This window comes from Dermochelys coriacea, chromosome 7 (assembly GCF_009764565.3).
Source record: "Dermochelys coriacea isolate rDerCor1 chromosome 7, rDerCor1.pri.v4, whole genome shotgun sequence".
NCBI lineage: Eukaryota > Metazoa > Chordata > Testudines > Dermochelyidae > Dermochelys > Dermochelys coriacea.
The window spans coordinates 46037860-46063486 of NC_050074.1; the positions used below are offsets into that span (position 1 = coordinate 46037860).

General features: G+C 45.0%; 1 protein-coding gene across 1 annotated transcript in view; it reads left to right on the forward strand.

Moving 5' to 3' along the window:
• Positions 1 to 25627, forward strand: part of DOCK3 (dedicator of cytokinesis 3) — a 603029-nt gene that overhangs the window by 523219 nt on the left and 54183 nt on the right. The window contains 6 exon segments of the mRNA XM_043518507.1: positions 927 to 953; positions 1074 to 1169; positions 10450 to 10510; positions 11211 to 11304; positions 12241 to 12389; positions 24216 to 24302. Coding sequence (XP_043374442.1) covers positions 927 to 953; positions 1074 to 1169; positions 10450 to 10510; positions 11211 to 11304; positions 12241 to 12389; positions 24216 to 24302 — 514 coding nt within the window.

Sequence of the window (25627 nt, forward strand, 5' to 3'; positions counted from 1 at the left end):
ATTACAGACCTAAATGGCTATCCTTCAACAAAAAAGCTTCAAAAACAGACTCCAACGAGAGACTGCTGAATTGGAATTAATTTCCAAACTGGATACAATTAACTTAGGCTTGAATAGAGACTGGGAATGGATGAGTCATTACACAAAGTAAAACTATTTCCCCATGTTATTTCTCCCCCCCACCCCACCCCACCCCCCCTACACTGTTCCTCAGATATTCTTGTTAACTGCTGGAAATAGCCTACCTTGCTTGACACCATGAAAGGTTTTCCTGCTTTCCTCCCCACCCCGCTGCTGGTGATGGCTTATCTTAAGTGATCACTCTCCTTACAGTGTGTATGATAAACCCATTGTTTCATGTTCTCTGTGTGTGTATATCAATCTCCCCTCTGTTTTTTCCACCAAATGCATCCGATGAAGTGAGCTGTAGCTCACGAAAGCTTATGCTCTAATAAATTTGTTAGTCTCTAAGGTGCCACAAGTACTCCTTTTCTTTTTGCACTTTTTGAAAGTTTGGCTCCATCAGTATACATGCAAAAATAGTAAATACATTTGAAAAGAAAATAATGGAAAATTTATTTTTCTTTTTATTTACCTGTCAAGAACAATGTTCTGTGTTTCCCTTGCTGCAGCTGATGATATCTCTGATAATAGTTGTGATGCAAGATGTTGATCTGGGATTGCTCATTAGAGACCAGAATTTAACAGTTTAACTGAGGGGATAAAATGTGTTACAGTGGGTTTAGGCTCCTTCCCAGTCATAGCTTTACATTGCTATAAGCAGCTACCATTAGCAGCTTGGGAACCAATTTTTGTTACGTGCAGTGTTCTCTTTCCTATGTTTGAAGCAGCATTGTGATGGGAAATTTTACCTTTTGCTGCCAATTCCATCTTTTCTTGTCTTTGCTTCATGCTGCATGGAGTAGAACCCAGCTCTTTGGGCCCTACCCCAGGTAAGACTGTAATTCTGTCAGTCTTCTGCATGAGAGAGAAACAAAGTTGCCCCTGGCTCTCTCCAGGATCTATACCATTTCCAGGAAAGCCTCATATGCTGCCTCTTCATTTCCAAACAGCCTGCTGGAGAAGATTGAACAAGAGACATGGCGGGAGACTGGCATCTCTTTTGTTACATCAGTTACTCGCCTCATGGAGCGTCTCCTTGACTACAGGTACCTGGTCACAACAGTAAAATGTTCTGAGTATAAGTATTCTAGCATTCTAGAAGAAGGATGTACAGAATTAGTAATGCACCAAATTATTTTTGTATAGAGAACTGTTTTGTATTGGTTTTGAAGCAATCAGTTAATTCAGTGCTGTGGAGTAATGTGAGAGCAACCATTACACAGAACTGTTGGTTTCTGAATTAAGATAGTGGATGCACACGTTCTCATTTACTTCTTGTTCATTCTTGATAAATTGTCAGAATGAAGAAACTGGTGTTTAGTTTACTTGATGATGAGGCTAAAGGATTATAGAACTGTTGGAAGTTATTAATTTAACTCTCTTCTTGGAATATTTGGTCCTGATTCATCAAAGTCTGACACAATACCTTCTAACTCAGCTAAGGGAGACTTTCTTAAAAGCAGGGCCCCATGTATTCCATGACTCAGTGACCATGGAATTTGCAGCAGATAGTGTTCATGAATCTCAACTTTCATTTATTTAAAAAAAAAATTCTAACCTTAATGGTTGTAAAGAAAATCTTGAAAGTGTGAACAGAACATAAACAGATGTAATGAAACAGTAGTGAACTGTCCCATTCATCTCAGTAGACTGTTATCTCTGGAACTTAAAGACAACAGTTTAACTAATAATTAGCTGTTTTGCTGCTGATCATTATAACAGAAACATTTGGCTAATGTGCTTTATTCAACAATCTCAAATAATTTCCCATGCTCATGTGCCGGAAGCCCCAGTTGTCCCCACCCACATGACAAAACCTCCAGTTCTTCTTCGAGTGATCGTTCATATCCATTCCAATTAGGTGTGCGTGCACAGTTGTTGGAAAGTTTTTTTTCATCTGGCAGCGCCCTTCAGGTTGTCTGTAGAGCCCTCTGGAGTGGCGCCTTCATGGAGCTCAATATATGACCCTGCCGACCTGGCGCCTCCTCAGTTCCTTCTTAGTGATAGTTACGGTCTTTGGAACTGTGGCATCTTGCTCAGCAAGTTCTACCACATTTCCCTAGCTTTGTTTGTGTTCTCTGTACTTATTAATTAGTTCTTAGTTGGTAGTTAGTAGTTAGCACTTGGGCTGGGGGGTTTACTCTCTATCCCGACCGCTTTTCCTTGGGAGGGCTTACATGCCCAAGTCCCAGGGGTTCAAGCCCTGCAAGTCCTGCAGCAAGCCCAGGCCAACGAGTAACCCCCACAATGCTTGTCTAAAGCCAACAGGTGCAGGATTTGTAAGGGGTTTCACCCCAGAACCAAAAAGAAGTGAGATTTTCTCCTCAAGCAGCTCCTTTTGGAGGCAATACTTAGACCACAGCCTCCATGGTGTGGCAATACCTGGCGCCAAGTTCATCGGTGTGTAGCACCCTGGCAACAGTGGTTGAAGCGGCAATGCAGAAGAACACTGACAGACACCCATGGCTAAGCCTCTGGTACCGCATCAAGTGGCACCGTCTTGAGGCAAACTCCCTCGGCATCGCTGATAGAATCGCAGCACTGCTCAGAGTCCCGGTACCGCTCGCAATCGCAGCACCGCTCAGACTCGCGGCACCAGTCCAGGTCACGGCAGCACTCCCGTTTGCGATGATGATCTATGCATCGATCCACGTCACGCAGCAGGTCCCACTCCCAGCACCAGTCCCAGTGCCACTCAGCAGCCCCACACAGCTCCAGATTGTGACACTGCTCCAGCCTCGCAGCACTGCTCTCCAGCCTTGCAGCACCACTCTCCAGCATTGCAACACTGCTCCCCAGTGCAGCGCTGCTTGCAGGATCAGCTCTGCTCGGCAATGCCCTGGCCACTGCAGTCCCGATCCCTGTCTTCTACTCGGAGATAGGATCTAGATACTCTGAGCAGGGTCGGCACTGGTTGGGCCATGGATGCTCTGAGGTGGGGACAAGGCCATGACCTACTCAGTGGCAAGGACCAGCGCAGTGGCCATTTTGGATGCCGTGGGCGTACCACCAAGCACAGGGCACCCAATCTAAAGGATCCCGATTGGCCACCTCTGAACCACAGGTGCCAGAGGCTTTCGTCAGTGGCCTCACCACTAGGGGTGCAGGGGAGATGCCATACCTGCACCCCCACCCACCCCCCATCCCGCCCACAGAACCAACTCAAGTTCCTGAGCAGGACCCTGGTCTACCTGGTCCAGCCAGCAAGACAGGACAGGAGGTCTCTGACGAGCAGGAGGGACAGGAGGACCCTGTTCCCCGATTAGCCTCTTTGTCCTCCTCCCCAGATGAGGCCGTTGCAAGCACTTCTGTCTCTGGACCACCCCTATAGACAGCTGTGCCCACCATGACCTCTTTCGCAAGATGGCATGCAACATGGGTCTGCAGTCCGAGGAGGTGGTGGAGTCGGAGGACCCAATGGTCGACATTGGGAGGAGAGGTAGATACGCTGGAGGGTAGGGATAGGATACAGAGGGCCCTAGACAAATTAGAGGATTGGGCCAAAAGAAATTTGATGAGGTTCAACAAGGACAAGTGCAGAGTCCTGCACTTACGACGGAAGAATCCCATGCACCGCTACAGACTAGGGACCGAATGGCTAAGCAGCAGTTCTGCAGAAAAGGACCTAAGGGTTACAGTGGATGAGAAGCTGGATATGAGTCAACAGCGCATCGTTGTTGCCAAGGCCAATGGCATTTTGGGATGTATAAGTAGGGGCATTGCCAGCCGATCAAGGGGCGTGATCGTTCCCCTCTGTTCGACATTGGTGAGGCCTCATCTGGAGTACTGTGTCCAGTTTTGGGCCCCACACTACAAGAAGGATGTGGAAAAATTGGAAAACGTCCAGCGGAGGGCAACAAAAATAATTAGGGGACTGGAGCACATGACTTATGAGGAGAGGCTGAGGGAACTGGGATTGTTTAGGCTGCGGAAGAGAAGAATGAGGGGGGATTTGATAGCTGCCTTCAACTACCTGAAAAGGGGTTCCAAAGAGGATGGATCTAGACTGTTCTTAGTGGGAACAGATGGCAGAACGAGGAGTAATGGTCTGAAGTTGCAGTGGGGGAGGTTTAGATTGGATAGTAGGAAAAATTTTTTCACTAGGAGGGTGGTGAAACACTGAAATGGGTTACCTAAGGAGGTGGTGGAATCTCCTTCCTTAGAAGTTTTTAAGGTCAGGCTTGACAAAGCCCTGGTTGGGATGATTTAGTTGGGGATTGGTCCTGCTTTGAGCAGGGTGTTGGACTAGATGACCTCCTGAGGTCCCTTCCAACCCTGATATTCTATGATTCTATGACATCTTGGCCCCGGAAGGTCCTTTGAGGGTGGCTCTGCCGCTCATCAAGACCATACAGGCCAATGCCAAGACTATCTGACAAGACCCCAGCCTCCATCCATCCCACCACCAAGGGTGTTGAGAGGAAATACTTCGTCCCATCGAAGGGGCACTGTAGCAGTGCGACAACTCACCAGCGCAGCACCTCCTCCTGGTAGTTTTGGGAATTAGCTCAACTCCAGCTCAGAGCGCCTCCTGGTGGCCAGTGTCTTGCCTGCCTCAGGCCCATGTGTCCCTCCTGGACACCGGCGCCCTTTACCTCGGGGTTCTGCCCCAGCAGTACCCACACTCTCTGTATTTCCCCTCTTAGGGGAACCCCCAACCCTTTGAACCCACCTTGCCTCAGTGGCTACAGTCATCATCTAGCCCCTTTCCCTGGGGCAGACTACAGTCTATAATGGCCACTTATCATTGACAAGGGGCTAGGACCTGCTGCCTTTGCCTATCCCCAAGCTGCCCCTCTGCAGCCCCAGTACTTTTTTGGGCCTTTAACAAGGCCTGCAGCCTGGGTGTTTACCAGGCTGGAGCTCCCCAGCTTCCTTTGCCCTTCCCCAGAACTGTTCCACTTCAGGTACTTTGCTCCCAGGCAACCAGCCCTTCTCACTCCAGGGCTAGAATGAGACTCCTTTCACCAGCTCCTGGCCCCCAGCCCTCTTATCAGGGCCAGCTGGGCCCTAATTGAGCTGGCCACAGCTATGGCAGCTTCCCCAATCAGCCTAGCTTGGCTGCTTTTAACCCCTGTTCTTCAGGAGTGGGGTAGTCTTCACACACTCGCAGCCTTGTTCATTGTTGATTGCGGCAGTGAATGAGAAGGAGAGGCAGGGGCAACAAGCCCCAGCGCCTAAGTCCAAGGACACCAAGCTCCTGGACTTGTTTGGGCGTAAGGTGTACTTGGTGCAGGGGGTTGCAACTCAGGATTGCCAATAGCTTCATCTCCTGGAACTTATGCTCAAATTAAAGGAGCTGGTGCCAACAGATTCCAGGGAGGAGTTTGGAACCATAGAGGAGGAAGGCAAGGTGCTGGCACTGACCTTTTTACAGGCCTCACTAGATGTTGCGGACTCGGCGGCGCGCACTTTGTCCTCCAGTATCGCCGTGAGGGGTAGCTCATGGTTGCAGGCCTTGGGCCTTCTGCCCAAGGTTCAACAAACTATGCAGGACCTGCCTTTTGATGGGGCAGGCCTGTTCATGGAGCAGACTGATTCTCAGCTGCATAGCCTAAAAGACTCAAGGGCTACTATGAAATCTTTGGGTATGCACACCCCAACACAAACATTTCAAGTCCTAACAGCAGCAGCAGTGCTCCTACCCTCCTCAAACGAGGCAGGACTTTTACAGGAGAAGGGGCAGGAACTGCAGAAGGAAGCCTTTCAACCCCCCTTCCGGGCAGGGCCAGGGCCCTACTAAACCATCATTGGGTTCCAAGCAGGCCTTTTGAAGGAGTGCCCAAGAACAGTGCATCAGCCTCGATTCCAGATCCTTCCCCGTCTTTTTTGAATCATCTGTTCCACTTCTACCGTGCTTGGTCCCAAATAACTTCGGACTGCTGGGTCCTCCGTATGATGGAAGTGGGATATTCTCTCCAGTTCTGCTCCTACCCTCCCTCCCACCTCCCTTCCCCGTCCCTCTTCAGGGACCCTTCTCAAGAGCAACACCTTATCCAGGAGGTGAAGACGTTCCTCGCCATGGGAGTTGTGGAGGAGGTTCCTCAGGAGCTAAGGGGCAAGGGATTCTACTCCCGATATTTCCTAATCCCCAAGGCCAAAGGGGTTCTCAGACCCATTCTCGATCTGCATGGACTCAACAAATTCATGGTAAAGTTGAAGTTCCACATGGTCTCCCTGGGCACCATTATCCCCACCTGGATCTGGGAGACTGGTATACCGCCTTCAACATGAAGGACGCGCGATTCATCCCGCACAACGGCACTTCCTATGCTTCATGGTCAACCACAATCATTACCAATTCACTGTCCTACCATTTGGCCTCAACAGTCCCCTGAGAATCTACCAAGTGCATGTCAGTCATGGCTGCTTTTCTCCGTCGATAGCAGGTGCAGGTATACCCCTAACTCGACGACTGGCTGCTCGGGGGCTGCACCAGGGGGCAGGTGTTGTCCCAAATCTGTTCGGTCAGGTACACATTCGAGCAACTGGGTCTCCTCCTCAACTTGGGGAAATCGACTTTGGAATCAACCCAAAGAATAGAATTCATTGGGGCGGTGTTAGACTCAGTTCAGGTGTGTGCACTTCTGCCAGAGACCTGATTCCAAGCCATCAAGGATACAATTCAAAGCCTCCAGCAATTCCCAACCACAATAGCAAGGGGGTGCCTGAGTTTCCTCGGCCACACGGCCACTTGCATTTACACTGGCACGCCAGGATGCAGCTCAGGCCTTTGCAGGCATGGCTCGCCTCAGCCTACTGCCCGGGGAACAACAGCTTGAATTAAGTGGTCATGGTGCCAGGGCAGGTCCTCACATCCCTCCACTGGTGGCTCAACCCTCAAGCAGTGTGCAAAGGAGTCCCTTTCCACAGCCCTCAGCCTGCCTTGTCCCTGGTTATGGACACATGAGCTTTGGGATGGGATGTGCATCTGGGAGACCTCCAGACACAGGGCCTGTGGTTGCAGGACGAGCTTTCCCTATATATCAACATCAAAGTGCTGTGGCAGAGCGCCTAGCCTGCCACGCCTTTCAGCCCAATTATAAGGCCAGTGCATAGCAGTTCTGATGGACAACACCATCGCCATGTTTTACATCAACAAGCAGGGTGGAGCCCATTCCTCTCCCCTATGCCAGGAGGCTCTCCGGCTGTGGGAGTTCTGCATAGCCCACTCCATTCACCTGGAAGCATCCGTTCTACCAGGAGTTCAGGACATGCTAGCGGACCACCTGAGCAGGTCCTTACACACACACGAGTGGTCCATCCAGCCGGATGTCATACACCTTGTTTTCCAAAGGTGGGGGTTTCCCCAGGTCGACCTATTTACCACCTGATGCAACAGGAAGTGCCCAATGTTCTGCTCCTTCCAGGGTCACAGTCCAGGCCCACTCATAGATGCATTCCTGCTACCCTGGAGAGATCGCCTGCTTGTACGCCTTTTCCCATTCCCTCTTGTGCACAAAGTCCTGCTCAAGGTCCGCAGGAAAGGGGCAGGTTTCAGAGTAGCAGCCGTGCTAGTCTGTATTCGCAAAAAGAAAAGGAGTACTTGTGGCACCTTAGAGATTAACAAATTTATTAGAGCAAAAGCTTTCGTGAGCTACAGCTCACTTCATCAGAGAAAATTCTGATAGCTCCAGCATGGCCTCGACAACACCGGTACACCACACTCCTAAAGCTGTTGGTGGATGCACTGGTGATGTTACCTCTCCTCCCCGACTTACTCACTCAGTACCACAGTCGCTTCCATCACCCTGACCTGTGGTCCCTCCACCTCACGGCTTGGAAGCTTCATGGCTGAACCCCTTGGAGCTTCTGTGCTTAGAACAAGTAAGGGAGATCCTTCTTGGCAGCAGGAAGCCCTCCACTAGAGCCACATATCTGGCGAAGTGGAAGAGATTCTCATGTTGGTGTGACCAGCTTCATACACCTCCCTCCAGGCACCTGTACCTCTCATCTTGGAGTACCTCCTACACCTGAAACAGCAAGGCCTGGCGGCATCTTCCATAAGGGTACACCTCATTGCTATCTTGGCCTTCCACCCAGGAGTGTCGGGTCGATCCATCTTCACCAACCCTATGGTTGGTCGCTTCCTCAAAGGTCTAGACTGCCTACGTCCCCAGATCAGGCAGCCTGTCCCCATGTGGGACCTTAACCTGATCCACTCCAGGCTTAAGGGGGGCCCCCATTCAAACCACTGGCAACTTTCTCCCTCCTGTATCTGTCATAGAAGGTCGCCTTCCTGGCCACCATTACTTTTGCGAGGAGGATGTCTGAGCTAAAGGCCCTCGCCTCTCACCCACCTTACACGGCTTTCCACCTGGATAAGGTGCAACTCAGGCCTCACCCAAGGTGATGTCGCACTTCCACATCAATCAGGACATTTTCCTGCCTGTCTTTTACCCTAAGCCTCACGCCAGTAACCAGGAGCAGAGGCTGCACTCCCTTGATGTTCGGCAAGCACTAGCTTTCTACATCGAGCGCACTAAACTGTTCAGGAAGTCAAACCAGTTGTTCATAGCAGTGGCAGACCAAATGAAAGGGCTCCCGGTCTCATTTCAAAGAATGGATCACGTCATGCATCCGTATGTGCTACGAGCTGGCCAAAGTACCAGCCCCTGCTCTTATGGCACGCTCCACGAGGGCCCAGGCCTCATCAGCAGCATTCTTGGCCCAAGTCCTGATCCAAGAAATCTGCAGGGCAGCAACTTGATACTCAGTACATACCTTCAGCTCTCACTACACCATCGTCCGGCACACCAGAGTTGATGCGGCTTTCGGCAAAGCGGTGCTACAGTCAGCGTTTCCTTAACTCCGACCTCACCACCTAAGTAAGGCTTGGGAGCCACCTAATTGGAATCGATATGAGCAATCACTCGAAGAAGAAAAAACAGTTACTCACCTTTCATAACTGTTGTTCTTCGAGATGTGTTGCTCATGTCCATTCCAAACCCACCTGCCTTCCCTTCTGTCGGAGAAACCAGCAAGAAGGAACTGAGGAGGTGCCAGATCAGCAGAATCATGTATTGAGCACCATGAAGGCACCACTCTAGGGGGCTCCACGGCCGACCTGACCGGTGCTGCTAGGGGGAAAACCTTTAGACGACTGTGCATGTAGCGTACACACACCTATTTGGGATGGATGTGAGCAACACATCTCAAAGAACAGTTATGAGAGGTGAGTAATCGTTTTTTTCTCCCCTGACAACTTCTGCAGTGCACTTACTCATCAAAACAAAAATCTGAAAATGTAAAATGTGGGGACATCTATTTTAATTGAATTTACTGTTATAATAGCACAGGATCTACTATATTGATTGAAGTATTAATTTTCTTATTCAATTCAGTTACAATCCTCAATTTTTTAATTTAAATTAATCTGGTAGCAAAATGTCAAGTGTGTTGCACCAACATGCTGCAATAGGTCATGCCTATTGTTCTCTCAGTATAGCATTTGTCAGCAGACAAATGGAGTCTCAGTTGTGATAGTTTTGCAGTCACACACAGAGCAAGTCTAGCCATGAAATGGAAGACTGCTAATTGTTTCTGCTGGCTGAAAGTGCTGGCCATCAGTTTGCTGACACAGTGGTCCCCAACAGCCTCTGCTGTGTCACTGGCTTTAGAAGTTGTTTTGTCTCTTCTTTGCAAATTTATAAAAGTCATTCTAGTCAAGCTTACTTAGTACTAAAGATTAACTTCTATGGTGCTAAACTATAAATCATTTCTAAGAACTGCTGGAAACTTAAACAGCTGGAATATTTAAATCTGGACACTGGATGGATTCAGAGCTTTTCACTTCTACAATAGGTCTTTAGTTCAAGTGACTATAGGCCATAATCATCTGATACCTGTTCAGGGTTCCCTTTAAAATTAGGAAGTAATCCCAGTCCGTTTCCTAGTGCATGGGAGCCAATAAACAACACCATCTCAACAGAGGACAAAGTCTGAATAACTCTGAAGATTGAACTCCTCTCTTTACAGCTGGTCCTTCCAGATCAGGGCTGTGGCACGTTGTTGGTGCACTTTGAAGAACCTGGCACTGCCATTGCTCATACTGCACGTGTGCTTAAATGGAAGGTCTCAGTCTCTAAGGCACTCAATCCAGAACCTTTTAATGGCACTAAATTAACTTTACACGTAAAGCTCATTTGAAGACTAACTTTCTTAAATAACTTCTTTAGATCTACACTGTATGGAGTCTCTTTTGAGGGGTGCTTTAAAAATAGACTTTAGCCTTAACTATTGTTTTGGCATTCTAGAACAGCTTCATCTTTAGTTAAGAAACACACTTTTGCAGTCTAAATGTCTCAACAGTGTTTCTCTTTTCAGGGACTGCATGAAAGGAGATGAAACAGAAAACAAGAAGATTGGCTGCACTGTTAACCTGATGGTAAGAACACTTCCTTTTTTTATTTTATTTACCTGTACATCATGATCCTATGCACAGTATTTTAATCTGGAATGGAAAGGTTTAGGTATGATGATCTGCAGAGGGTTAATAGTCTCAGAATCCTGCAGCTGAAAATTTAGGGTTTTTTTCATTTTGAATTTACAGTAGTGTGTAGTAAAATGGTTCCATTGAGACAGGAGGCAAGAGAGCACAGCAGATGAGCAAGTGTGACTCTTAGCAAAGAATATTTCTACAGGCATTTTATCCTTTTCCATTCCTCCTCTTTAATATCCTCCTGTACAAACACTCCCCAACTCATATCTCCTTTTCTGTAGATTCTAGAGATGGCAGTAGTATTTTTAGAGTGCAGAGGGAATGAATCACCAGTACATATTTGCGGGCATTCACTCTCTTGTACCTTGCTCTCTCACACTCATATTTGTATGGATACAATGGGCCTGATTCTTTTCTCCTTTGCACTCATGTTAAATCCAGCATAACTTCATTGAAGTTAGTGGAGTTACTCCTCATTTACATCAGTTTAAATTAATGCAGTATTGGGCCCAATCTTTCATATTATTAATGCACTTTCTTTGTATTATATGCAGCTTCTATTAGCTCCCTGGAAATAGGGGGTTATTTTACACTGACAGAGAATCTCAAGATTGTTTCTGAATATTATTTTTCAACTCTTTTTCAGAACTTTTATAAATCTGAAATTAACAAGGAAGAGATGTATATCCGCTACATCCACAAGCTGTGTGACATGCACTTACAGGCTGAGAACTACACTGGTTAGTAATGAGGAGGCTTTCTTCAGGGTCTGCTGTTAGAATCCAGGCCAGAAGTATTGAGTCTCCCAGCATTCTCCTTGAATATTCATCAAATACTTTTCTAGGAATTTTTGTGAAAATCAGCTACTGCAGTTAGAAGAGTTAGAAGCTCTGTTTTTTCGTATTGCTATTCAACCTGCTTTGATGCCATTTAAGAACAGACCAGTTTGTAAATTAAGAAACCAGGTGAAGAGGTTGATTTTTGAAACAGTACTTCAAGGAAAAAGAGTGTTGAAGGGACCTTGTGGATGGTGGCCCTTTGCTAATATTCGGTATTGGCAGAATCCACATTAGTCATGTATCCTATTCAGGAAGTGTTTATAAGAGAGGGAGAAAACCTATAGAAAAATGAATCATAAAAGCATTAGCAGTCTGATATGTTGCTATGTTTATATCTCAGTTGAAAGATGAGAATCTATTTTTAAATTATATACATCTGCACAACTTTAGAGAACTTGGAGGAAGTCAGAAAGATGACTTTGAAGGGGAAAGTACAAACAATAGTAAGGTGCTTTTTCCACTTCAGAGATCATTCATCAAAAAGCCAGGAAAGTGTAATTGGTGCTACAGTTAGACAGCAGTTGCGAAAACCCATCATGTTAGCTCCCTGGCCAGATGACAGGAATGGAGTCCAACACATTTTCCACTGAATGCCCAGGACATGTCATCTTTGTAATGCTGCAGCATGAAGTTGTTGATCCACTAACCAAGTAGCTTCCATCTCTCAGATGTTTCAGAAGGGGATCTTGGTTTTCAAGCACTTCGTTCCCCACTGGGTTATTCTGTAGGTGAATTTCGGATCATGATTTGCTTGACAAATCCAAATGAAAATCAAATCCATTAATTGTATTTATTTGTAGTAATTTATTCAGTCTTCATTGATTGCTGTTCTAACAGAGGCTGCATTTACATTGCTTCTGTACTGTGAGCTACTTCAGTGGGAGGACAGACCTCTGCGAGAGTTCCTGCACTACCCATCACAGACAGAGTGGCAACGTAAGGAGGGGCTATGCCGAAAGATTATCCACTACTTCAACAAAGGGAAGGTATGCCAACTACTGCTCTTCTCCAACATCTTCCCTCCATTTCCCTGACTTGCTTTTTTCCCTCCCAATCCATCATTTCAATTAAGTAGTATATTAAAAAATCTTATGCTAAGTGGACTTTCAGCATTGTAGACTAAACAGCAGATAGCTAGAGAGTAGCTGAGAAAATGAGTGGGGATAAACATAAAACTCAGGACTAGATGAGTTAGACCCAGAAAAAAGAATCCAGCAACTTCCTGCATCTTCTATCCAAATTCTGAATCAGCTGGACTGATAAAGAACTGTGTGAATTTCTGTTGCTTCATTTCTAAAAAGGCTCTCTTTATAGAAAGCTCTGAAAATTTCCATTTATATGTATTGTGATTCATATTAAGACTTGGTTGTTTTCTGATCTGCAGGGTTAAATACGAATGGTCAGCGGAATTTAAGTGTCACTGAAAAATAAAGACTAATCCTCCTCACCTCAACTGTTTTATTCACAGGTTTGGGGTTCCCATTGGACTCCATTGTCCATTCACTGCCTCAGAACAAAATGCAACAACTTGCAAACGTCACTTATTTGACTTATCTTTCCCACAGTAAATAAACAAATTTTAAAACTACTGTAGTGATATATGATCCCTTATGTTATGATACTTCAGGATGGTTTCATTAGGTGAGATTTAGAAGGTATTTATACAATTTTGTAAAAATTAAAGACCAGATTATCCCCTTGTCTACATTATCTCCATTCTCTAAAAACTCCTCCATAGGGCAAGACTAGTAGAATTCCCTGAATTTTAAGGATTTTTTGTTGCTGGGGTTTTTTTTCACCTAGGAGGGCAGTGGCTGCAGCATAAAGCACAAACACCATTGCACCATACAGAGAATGGGATTAATATTCCATTTAGTTCCGCGTTGGCCACAGTCAATGAAGGAGCTGTTGGTTGATTTAGTTAGGGTTGGTCCTGCTTTGAGCAGGAGGTTGGACTAGATGACCTCCTGAGGTCTCTTACAACCCTGATATTCTATGATTCTATGTTCTTTGGCAAAGACATATACTGCATGTAGCTATAATGGGAAAAGTCTATCCTCAATTTACCGGGGGAAGGGAGTGGCGTATTTACAAGGAATTTGTTACATTAACAAAGAAATCTTGTTCTCAGGGTAGTGTTCTTGTGTAGTAAAACTGACTGTCACCCCCTCTATAAAGCTTCAGATATACTCAATATTTAGCCAACTACATTCCAGAGATTTATCAACTTCAGCTAGTATCTCAGGCCTACCTGATTAGGCAAAGAGTACAGAGAGCATATATATAAAATAGTGTATTCTGTAACTATTAAAGGTTAGTAAGGTCTTGTTTGACACATTATCAATTGTATGAGACAATATAACACAAAAGTACTACTGGTTCTTGCACTGTTAGGCTTCTAGTGTTCTTCCAGATGGACATTTATGGGGTTGTCTCCTGTATGCTTGCTTCCTTTTACCTTAGACAGTAACTGAATCACTGAATTAGCCTCCCAAAATAAGTATTTTTTTCCTGAGTATGTAGCTTAGTTTTGCTAGAAACAGGAGTAAAACTGAAATGCCTTGAGCAGCAAAATCCTTTTGATACTATACAGCACATTTTTCCATTGCTGTGTAGCAGGGCTCAAGTCAGGGAATAGCAGAATTTTGCAGCTATCAGTTTCTGTTAGCTCTTTTTTTCTGGGCTGCAAGAAGAAGCCTTTCTCTGTCTCTACAACCAGTGGCTGCTATTGTGCTGCTTACTGTAATTTGTTCTGTCTGTCCTTTATAAGGGTTTCCTTAGCAGCATTCTATGGGTGAGATTCTCACCCTGTTCTAGCCTCTTAACACTGTGTAAAAGGTCTGCAGTAGCATAAAGGGGATCTAAAACCCCTGAATACAGCCGAGGGAGAATTCCTCCAGCACAGAAATTGAGGAAGACAAGAACTATGGCCTGTTTTCTGAGAGCCCCCTTGCAACCATTGACAAGAAGGGCATGCCAGGGCTGAGCTGAGGACAGGAGGGGTGTTTCAGGGCAGGGCCATAGCACTAAGTGATTGTGGGTGGTGCTGCTGCCCGTAAGCAGCCAAGGATAGGCTGCGAAAACTTAGACAGCCCCTATATGACTCTCTAAGTTATGTCAGGAGCCACTTCAGCCCATGGAGCCGCCCAGAATTGGAAAGGCATGAAGGTGGCTTAAAACCCACCCAGGCTGCAGAAAAGATGTTTTTTGTTCCATCACTTCTGCTCTGACTTTAATGCGTTTGTATCTCAAGAAGCCAGTAGTGCTAAGATTTTAGGCACTGGCTTGATTTTCTTTGTCTAGTCTGTAATTTGTGCAAAAACCTTGTTTTAACAGATTTTTTTAAATCTCAAGGATCTCAGTCACCATTTTGCCTTATTAAACTCCTTGTGTATCATTTTCACATTTGAGGATTTCAACTTACTCTCAGTAAATGAGAATTCTAGTGATTCCGCCTTATTTTTCAGTATTGAAATACTTCATCTAGGCTTGACTGCATCTAATCTGCATTCTTTGACAATGATTCTAGTAGCTTCCAGGTTGTAACATCTCCAGTTGCAGCAGAACGTGAGGAAGAAGAAGGGAATTCAGTAAAGTTACCAGTTTCTTACTTGCAGACATTTTTGTCCTTTTCTCTGTCTTTTTTGTTCTTCCATGAGGAAGAGCAACGTACAGTTAATTGGTATGTTATTAGCCAGGGTCAGAAATGTAACCTTTATGCTGGAAATCAAGATTTAAGAGATTTTATTCACTGTTCTCAGACCCAAATATTCATTGACAGCACTTTAGAAGCTACTGAGACTTTGTTAGTTTAAAGACAGTGAATGGAACAGACTAAATTTGATTCATTTTCTTGGTTGATAGAGATTTAGAATTAAGCAGCATTTTGCATCAAGTCCACTGCTAACCCCCATCATCAGTGATATGTAGTAGCCTAATGAAGCCCATCCTATTTGTAAAAAGAAAAGGAGTACTTGTGGCACCTTAGAGACTAACAAATTTATTTGAGCATAAGCTTTCGTGAGCTACAGCTCACTTCATCGGATGCATTCAGTGGAAAATACAGTGGGGAGACTTCTATACTCCCCACTGTATTTTCCATCGAATACATCCAACGAAGTGAGCTGTAGCTCACGAAAGCTTATGCTCAAATAAATTTGTTAGTCTCTAAGGTGCCACAAGTACTCCTTTTCTTTTTGTGAATACAGACTAACACGGCTGCTACTCTGAAACCTATCATCCTATTTGTGACATTTCAGTGTACATTCTTCTCGCTGACTGTTTTGAGCAGGGGTGCACAAAGCCAGATTTTCAAAAGAGCTCATGTTCAAATGCCCAGAACCCACAACTGGAGCTCAGCTGACATTTGTGCACCAAAATAAGTAGCCAAGTTTCCAAAAGATCTCAGCATATTGAGTTCTGAGGTCTTCTGAAAATCTTCCTCCAATTGTGCATGCTGAGCACTTTTGAAAATCTGCCACATAAATCCACTACAGCTCATATAAATAAATGTTGCAACTGTGAATTTTGAGATTTGCTTTATCAATGCCTCCTGAGTGTGTTTGGTGTCAATCAGTGGAGAACTGCTGGCACTGTAGAGCAAGGTTGTAATAAGGGAGTAGATGAGAGATGCTCAGCAAGTGAAGGAGGCTATAGAAGGTGAAAACAGATCAGGCACAAGGTGAGTGGAGGATCAGGGACAGATGAATAAGTCATGGTGAGAGAGGAAAAGAGAGAACAAAAACTTGCACAGGGCCTACAGCTAGAACTCAGAACTATGTATTATATAAAATTACAGATGGGTCTCATTTAAGTCATAGATTTTAATCAAGGGGACCTAATGTTTCAAGGGTCATTTCCATGTGTGACAGAATCCTTGATTGGAATTACAGCACCACACTTCAGTTGTCTGTTTATTCTCTCTCTATCCTTTTCAAATCTACACTCTCCTTCTCCCTTTCTTTCTTCTGTAAAAGATGGAGACAGTAGTCATATCCTGGAGTTTTCCTCCCTTGTATCTCAATTTGTAGTTACAAAATGTTCACCCAGTACAGTAGAATATATCTGTGTTGAAGTCTAACCAAAAGAGAGAGCTTGATTTAGGATGACAGGTGTAATATCAAAGTACATTTGACAGAGCTGGTAGAAATAATGAAAACAGAGATACAATTATAATAGCATTCAGATCACAGGAAAAAAAGGAACATGGAAGCAGGAGGGGAAGACATCTATAGGGTCAGGTCAAAGGAATAGCTTCCATTTTTTCACTGTCCTCTGTCTAAAACTAGACATTAGACATTCATATAAGCTTCAATCGTAACATCCCAGTTGTATCTCTGCATCTCTGGAGTCAGAAAACGACTCTTACTCCTTTCAAACTACTTTAGAATTCATTTTTCTGTTCTGTTCTTTTAGATAAATCCAGAATATCTGAGGAGGCAAAGGGTCCATATGTTGAAGTTTAAAAATGTTTGTGTGATAAATAAAAAATAAATGCCATTTGGATTGCAAATATAAACCCTTAACCACGTAATGTTTGAAAAAGAAATTTTTGACCTATAACAATGTATCAGTTCATTTGAATTGGAAACCCACAGCAAAGATGCTATTAATATGAGATCATAAAGCCTGAGTGATATGTTGAGCACCCAAGCAACTGGTTTCCTGTTGTGTTATTGACTATCTAAATATAACTCATGTCCTCAGTGCAAAAGATTTTCATCATTTAAATCTATAGATATTACCAGAACAACCAAAAAAGACCCTGAAAAAGCTGATGCAAAGAATCTTATATTAGTTTTTGCCATTCACAAAAGCTGGAGAAATTTAGGATGGTTATTTTTGTTTTTTTAATTCTTGGATTTGTGCTGTCTTTTCTAAATGTTCCTGAGGTCTCACTTACCATGTTTTGAGCTTCTTCAAATAAAAGATATAGCATCTCTCAGTTTTGTGACAACTAACGTTTTATTTCTGTTGTTTACATGACAATGATTTGTAAACCTGTTAAAACTTCCTAAATAAATAGATATAATGTAACATCTATTTGAGAACTGAAAAGAAACTAAATGTAAGTGCCTATAGTGCTCCCTTACTATAGACCTGTTTGGAGAATTGTCATGTTGTATTATAAAGAGGTCTTCCATGGTATTGAGGGTGAGAGACCAGAAATGGTAGAGGAGACATTTAGGAGAGCCTGATAAAGAGAGGTATGATGTACTGTATCAAGTGGTGTGGAGGTTCATTTTTTAAATAAAGGTGCATATAACAAGAAAAATGTTATCCACATGCATTACTACTGGTATTTTAGGACATGTCTACTCTGCAATAAAACACCTGTGGTTGACCCATGTCAGCAGACTTGGGCCCAAGGGGCTCAGGCTGAAGGGCTATAAAATTGCAGTGTACACATCTAGGCTCGGGCTGGAACCCAGGCTCTGAGACCCTTCCCCTTTGCAGGGTCACAGAGCCTGGGCTCCAACTCAGACACAAATATTAATACTGCAATTTTATATCCCCGCATTGCAAGCCCAAGTCACCTGACAGTGGCTAGCTGCAAGTGTTTTATTGCAATGTAGATATAGCCTTAGTTACTATTAAAAAAATGGTAGGATCAGATTCTGACTGCCATATTTACATTAATGTTGCTCTCAATGTAGTATTCTCCTTATGTGCAACAATTGAAGTATCTAACTATCTGTAGTTGTTAGACAGTAGTGAGAAGCAATCCCTGCCCAAAGAGCTTATAATCTAAATAGGCAAGATAGACAAGGGCTGAAAGACATCAACTTATGAAGCTCTCATCATCATAGTATCTGAGCATCTCCCAAAGTTTAAAAGAAGTAACAAAAAAATCTTTCTCTCTCTTTTCTTTCCTGCCTGTGGGAGTAAAAATTTGAATAGTCACCAGAATTTCATTGTGAGACAGTGGGTATACTGTATGAAAAAGTCAATTAGGCTAAGGTGAAGAAATGAGTTTTGCATTTAGTTCTGAATATACTGAGGTTAGCGGTTATAGTTCTGTTCCTTGGCAATGAGTTCAATAGTATAGGCCCAATGCCTGTGCAAGTTCTGGCTTTCAAGTTATTGTCCCTATGGGTGCTCCATCATAGGATGTCTATGCACCTGTGCACTCTTGACCAGATGCTTTAATTAGCACTGTCCACAGGTCTGTCCTGTGCACTATACACCTTGTGCTCTAGTGCAACGGCATCTAGGGAGGAGCAGAGCCATTGCCACTCCAGTTCCTTCTCAACTGCCATTGGCTAGAGACGGATCACTGGGGTGTATTTGTTCTTCTTTTGTTTTTAGTTTTTTATTTTAGTTTTAGTTTTGAAGTACAAGTTTGTGCTTCAGGGTGGTTCCCCCACCTCAAGCTTTCTTTGTTGCTTGTGACACTCTCTACCTGGCTCATGCCAAGGGCTGTAGGTTTCAAACCCTGCCAGACCTGCCACAGATCTTTCCCCCTCAGTGACGAGCACTCCAGCTGTTTCCGGTGCCTTGGATGGTCACATAACCCATCAAATTGCAAGGTCTGAAGAGGGTTCAAAAGCAGATCTTGCAAACTGACGGAGGATAGATTGATGCTCCTCCTAATGAGCAATCCCTGAGGCCTGGGGGATCCAAATTCTCTTCCATTTGTCGGCTTAGCCTCTCAGGCCTCACACCAGTGACTTCCTGAACTGTAGAGGCAGCTTCAGAAAAAAAGCATTCGAAGAAGAGAAAATCCCATTCCCCTAAGAAAGACTTCAGAAGGGGTAAGGTCACGTCTTAAAGCTGGGTTCAAGAAGACCACGCTTCCTATTATAACAGGGGTGGGCAAACTTTTTGGCCCGAGGCTACATCTGGTATGGAAATTGTACAGCGGGCCATGAATGCTCACAAAATTGGGGTTGGGATCAGAAGGGGGTGTGGGCTCTGGCTGGGGGTGTGGGCTTTTGGGTGGAGCCAGAAATGAGGAAGTCAGGATGCAGGAGGGGGCTCCAGGCTGGGGCAAAAGGTTGGGGTATGGGGGAGTGAGGTCTCTGGCTGGGGGTGCAGGCTCTGGGGTGGGGCTGGGGATGAGGGGTTTGGGGTGCAGGAGGGTGCTCCAGGCTGGGATTGAAGGGTTCGGAGGGCAGGAGGGGGATCAGGGCTTGAGCAAGGGGTTGGGGCGCGGGAGGGGCTCAGGGATGCAGGCTCCGGGTGGCGCTTACCTCAAGCAGCTCCCAGAAGCAGCGGCATGTCCCTCCTCCGACTCCTATGCTGAGATGCGGCCAGGCATCTCTGAGCACTGCCCTATCCGAAGGCGCCGCCTCTGCAGCTCCCCATGGGAGCTGCAAGGGCAGCGCTTGGGGTGAGTGCAGCGCACAGAGGCCCCTGGTTACCCCTAAACATAGGAGCTGGAGGGGGGACATGCTGCTGCTTCCAGGAGCTGTGCGGAGCTGCAGCATGCATGCACAGTGTGGTCCCCAACCCCCGGCTGGAGCCGGAAGCGGGCAGACTGGATGTGGCCTGCGGGCCATAGTTTGCCCACCACTGTATTATAGGTACTGCTGAAGCTCCTGCGGGCCTTAGTACCCAAGTGTCGGCACCTCTCAAAAAGACATCCCATTCCAAGAGATCTTCCAGTAAACAGCAATGAGAGGCCCCATCCTCAGTACTGGGAGCAGAAACCTCCAGGCACGGTAACTCATCTAAGATTAAGGACTCTAGAACAGTGTTTCTCAACCTTTTTTATACCAGGGACTGGCTGCTGCCTTTCAAAACTGTGTCAGGCAGATCTCAGGGACCAGTGCCGGTCCACGGACCAGTTGTTGAGAAATACTACTCTAGAAAAGCTGCCTCTAAGACATCAGTATCGTTACCTTCTCACAGCTACAGAACGTTCAGACTGGCTTCCTTCTGTCTTCAGTACCATCCTCCTTGCTATGCATCAGTTCAGACCGCAGGGACAATGGCCTTTTCAGGACTGGGTCTGGCCCTGATGTCCCCGGTTCCTCCTGTCCTCGACCTTAATCTGCTTTTACTCTCCAGGTTCCTGTCCTATGAGGATCTTCTCATCTCAGAAGAACTGGAATCTCCCCTCTTAAGGGGCACTGAGAGAGGTTCTTTCCCAGTTCCATTACACCAGCCAGTGAACAACCCTCCTTTCTCTGGAGCAGGACCCCGACCTCGGGTACTGACCCAACTTCCAGTATCACTTCCCAGTATCAATGTCTGGAGCCCCCTACAGGAAATGGGGGGAATGATACCACCTCAGATTCTGAGATTTCTGTGCAGGGCTCTGCCTCCCTTCCATAACATCCCACACCTTTGGAGCAGTTTCCCAAGGAGGACATGCCAGAGCCTAGCGGACACTCCTGGCAGGAGCATCTCTCGGGACCCTTTCCTTACCCACCACCACAGTGGGCCTATGGGAAACCTTGAACTCCCTATGGAGACCAGATTTATAGAGTACCCTCTCATAAGAGACCTCACTAAGAGTACCCACCAGTATCACAATGGTCTCTGGTTCTACACGTTCAATCACCTATACTGCTCCTTTACCCTGTCCAGGTGGAGACTCAGGAGGGACAGGAGCCAGCAGCTGAGGAGGAGACACCCCCATCATAAAAATCCTTCTCTTTCCATGCGGTGATGATGTCAGCACCACTCTTCTACAAGATGATTTCAGGGCTATTCAGAACCTAATGAAAAAACTGGCTGAATCCCCCTAAATTCCACTGAAGGATATTCAGAAGATGCAACGTTCCCTGGTGGACATTCTGCCCTCCAGAACAAGGTCTCCTTGCCTACTAATGAGGTATTATTGTCACCATCCGTACTGTATGGCAGACACCTGCCACCATTGCACCCACATGCAAATGGCCAGATACAAAAATTACATTCCAGCGAGGGGACTGGAATAATTTTTTCTCTCACCCCACTCCCAAATCCTTGATGGATACAGTCATTGAGAGAAACCAACAAATTCTCTCCCGTCCACACTCTTGGACAAGGAATCTAAGCACTTAGACCTTTTGGGTCAGAAGACCTATTCATCCATTGCTTTTCAGTTTCAGGTTGCAAACTGCCAGGTCTTGATGGAAAAATATTATTTCAATAGTTATTCTAAGTTTATTCATTTTATTGAATACCTGCCACAAGACCAAAGAGAGCAATTTTGAGCATTCATTTCAGAGGGTCAGTTAATCACTAAAGCTTCCCTTCTCTGCTGGTCTCCTTCAACGCTGCCAACACAGCCTCATTGTCCATGACAACCACAGTAGTTATGTGGCAAGCCTGATGGCTACAATCTTCTGATCTCCCCAACAAAGTTCAGAATACTGTTGAAGACCTCCCCTTTGAAGGGCCTAAGCTCTTTATTGGCGATGCTGACACTGTGATATCCACTACCTCAGAGATGCAAGGGCAATGCTTCATTCACTTGGAATTTATATACCTGGAACAAAGATATTTCAGCAAATCAGACAGCTTAACGCTCTTCACCCTTTCAGTACCAATTGTCCGGGGCTTATACAAGCTATCCAGGGTTGTCCCCACCACCTCACCTGAGGAGCCAAGTTGAAGCAAGAGCAAGCAGTGGCTATATTGAAAGCATCTGAGTGGCTGAGACAAGTGTGGTTCCTGGAGCTGCTTCACCACTCTCTCTGACAATACCTCAGTGTCTTCCTCTCATACCAGATTTCCTGACACAGCATGTGCGTACCATACCCACCTCAGGCTGTTCTCAAGAAATTCATTCAGTCCATGCTCTCGAGCACTAGAAAGCCAGCCACATGCAAAGCCTGCCTGCAAAAGTGGAAACACTTCCACCTCTGGTGCTCTTTCCATTTTATACCTTCTTCGGAATCTCCCCTCTTGAAGCTTCTTGATTAACTATTGGACTTGAAGGCGCAAGGACTCTCTAGAGCTCCATTAGAGTGCACCTGGCCACTATTACAACTTTTCACTCATCCATTGAAGAGTTTTCAATCTCCACCCATCCTACCATAGCCAGGCCCCTTAGAGGCTTATCCAATCTGTTTCCTCATGTCAGAAATTCCACACTACCATGGGACCTTAACCTGGTCCTTAGTGCTATGAGGAACCTTTCATTTAAACCAATGGATAGCTGTTCGCTACTTAGCCTCTTCTTCTAGACTTCAATCCTGATAGTCATCACTTCAGCCAGAAGGATAGGGGAACTAGGAGCACTCACGGCCGACCTGCCTCACACCATCTTTTACTGTGACAAGCCTTCATTACACCCCCATCCTTGTTGTTGGCCAAAGTTCTCGTCAGAGTTCCATATCAATTAAGACAGCCATTTCTGTGTTTTATCCTAAACCTTGAAAGAGGAGGCTAACCTACATGCCTTAGGTGTTAGAAGGGTGCTTGCCTTCTGTCTTGACAGGGCAAAGACTTTCAGGGCTTTCCCCCAACTATTTGTATCTTTCATTGAAAGGTTAAAGGAACAGCCAAGCTCTATTCAGAGACTGTCAACGTGATTTCAGGTTGCATTGTAGCCTTGTATTGTAGTTCAGGAAACACCAGTTCAAGGAAGAAAGGAGTTGCCAATAAAGAAGTCAGAGAAAGAAGAAGTCAGAGGGGAAGCTTGGCAGTTCATAATGACCAGAGGCAAGAGGTCAAGGTGACATCCTATAACGCTGGAGATAGACAAGGTGGCTATGAAGTTGTTGGGGTGCATCCCCTACCTAAAGTAACAGCCAACTCCATCAGGGCTCAATCCACGTCCATAGCCCTTCTTAAAGGCATTCCCATCATGGAGATCTGCAGGATCACAATCTGATCCTCAGCTCACATCTCCAAGCATTACTCCATCTTAACTGCTTCCAGGACTGATACAGCCCTCAGTGATGCTGTCCTCCAAACCATCTTGGATCTACCTTTTCAGCACCCGCATCCATCTCAAATTACTGCTTAGGAGTCTCCTACAGTGGAGCACCCATAAGGACAGTAACTTAAAAAAGAAGGAGAAGTTACTTACCTATACAGTAACTTGTGGTCTTTGAGATGGATTGTCCCTATGGGCGCTCCACCTACTATCCTCCCTTCCCTCTGCTGCAGAGTCTAGAAGACTTCATGGTTAAGAAGGTACTGGAGAGGCAGTGGATTTGCCCCTTCCTAAATGTCCTGATCCTGGAGCACAAAGTGTATAGTGCATAGGCATGGACCTACAGACATTGCTAATAAAAGTCTCCAGTCAAAAGTGCAAAGCATGTACATATCCTACAATGGAGCACCCATAGGAACAAATAATCTAAAACAACTCAAATTACTGTACAGGTAAGTAAACTCTCCTTTTCTGTGCTCAAGAGTCTTTTCTAGCGCTTGACAACATCACTGTTCCTGTGGAAAATAGCAGTCTGGGGGTGGGGTGGTCAGTCATATTCAGGGAGAGAGATGCAATCTTTCAGATAGCTAGGGCCAATCCCATGATTAAACCTGACTCTATTCCACTGGGCTTTAGGCAGAAGGTGGAGTAGCTATGCAGAGCTTCTTTTTTTTTTTTTTTTTTACAGTAAGCCTATTTGTTAGCTCTTGTATCTTTCTCTGAAGAAGTTCCTGATCTTAATTAGTGAATTAAGAATGATGTAAAACTCATGGAAACATAGGCATCTGTTAGCACCAAGTTGCTAAATGTCTTGCATCAGACATTTATATGAAGCCTCATAGAAAACCCTGCAGTGCATTGTGTTTTATGTGTGTTTGCTCCTTGGGTTTTAATCTCTAATGAATTCCACAAAAATGCAGTTCACTATTATAAACTGTTAAGAGCTTTAGTTGTGGCTGAGAATCCCAGTTGGTCTGAGTCTGGTTTGCTTTTGTAGAGCTGGGAGTTTGGAATCCCACTGTGCAGAGAGCTGGCCATTCAGTATGAAAGTCTGTATGATTATCAAAGCCTCAGCTGGATTCGGGTAAGTGAAACCAGCCCTTCTCCCTCCAAACTCTTTATCCATTTCTTAATGATTACTGCTGAAGTGTCAGAGAAGTCTGAATTAAAAAACAAACATACTGTTCCTCACACAGTTAGGATGGTTACTTTCTAAGAATGTCATTTTCCCCCCTCTGCTAAAGATTAGCAACCTTTACTAACAAATAGACATAACTATCACAAATAGGCTCATTGAAGTAACTTCTGATCCTGCCAGCTGTAATTACCAATAAATATATGGACAACTGTTAAATATATAAATATGAACTATGCTCACAAGCACAAATACATACTTATATATTTGTATTGCAGCATTAAATTTTATTTATTTATATATTTTCTTATATATATTATTATATATATGTATTGGTGGCCAAATTGGTCTCCTCCTCAGTGCTCTGGTATTTTATTAAATTTATTCTAAGTGCAGCAAGAGTAACATGTCAGTCTAGGCTTATGAGAAGATAAAGAGAGATAAATAGAATACAAAGCACAGTGAAGTTCATGGTATTCCTACCAACCATGTGGATTCTCTCATAAAAGCGAGTAATTTAATTGTCAAGGTGAATTTGTGTCATTGCAGCTTTTATCAAAAAATCTTAACCAAGGCATTAATAAGGATTTATTATTCTTTTACGTAGAGACTGTCCAGTTTGACCAATGTACATGGCAGAGGGGCATTGCTGGCACATGATGGCATATATCACATTGGTAGATGCGCAGGTGAACGAGCCTCTGATAGTGTGGCTGATGTGATTAGGCCCTATGATGATGTCCCCTGAATAGATATGTGGACACAGTTGGCAACGGGCTTTGTTGCAAGGATAGGTTCCTGGGTTAGTGGTTCTGTTGTGTGGTGTGTGGTTGCTGGTGAGTATTTGCTTCAGGTTGGGGGGCTGTCTGTAAGCAAGGACTGGCCTGTCTCCCAAGATCTGTGAGAGTGATGGGTCATCCTTCAGGATAGGTTATAGATCCTTGATGATGCGTTGGAGAGGTTTTAGTTGGGGGCTGAAGGTGATGGCTAGTGGCATTCTGTTATTTTCTTTGTTGGGCCTGTCCTGTAGTAGGTGACTTCTGGGTACTCTTCTGGCTCTGTCAATCTGTTTCTTCACTTCAGCAGATGCGTATTGTAGTTGTAAGAATGCTTGATAGAGATCTTGTAGGTGTTTGTCTCTGTCTGAGGGGTTGGAGCAAATGCGGTTGTATCGTAGAGCTTGGCTGTAGACAATGGATTGTGTGGTGTGGTCTGGATGAAAGCTGGAGGCATGTAGGTAGGCATAGCGGTCAGTAGGTTTCCGATATAGGGTG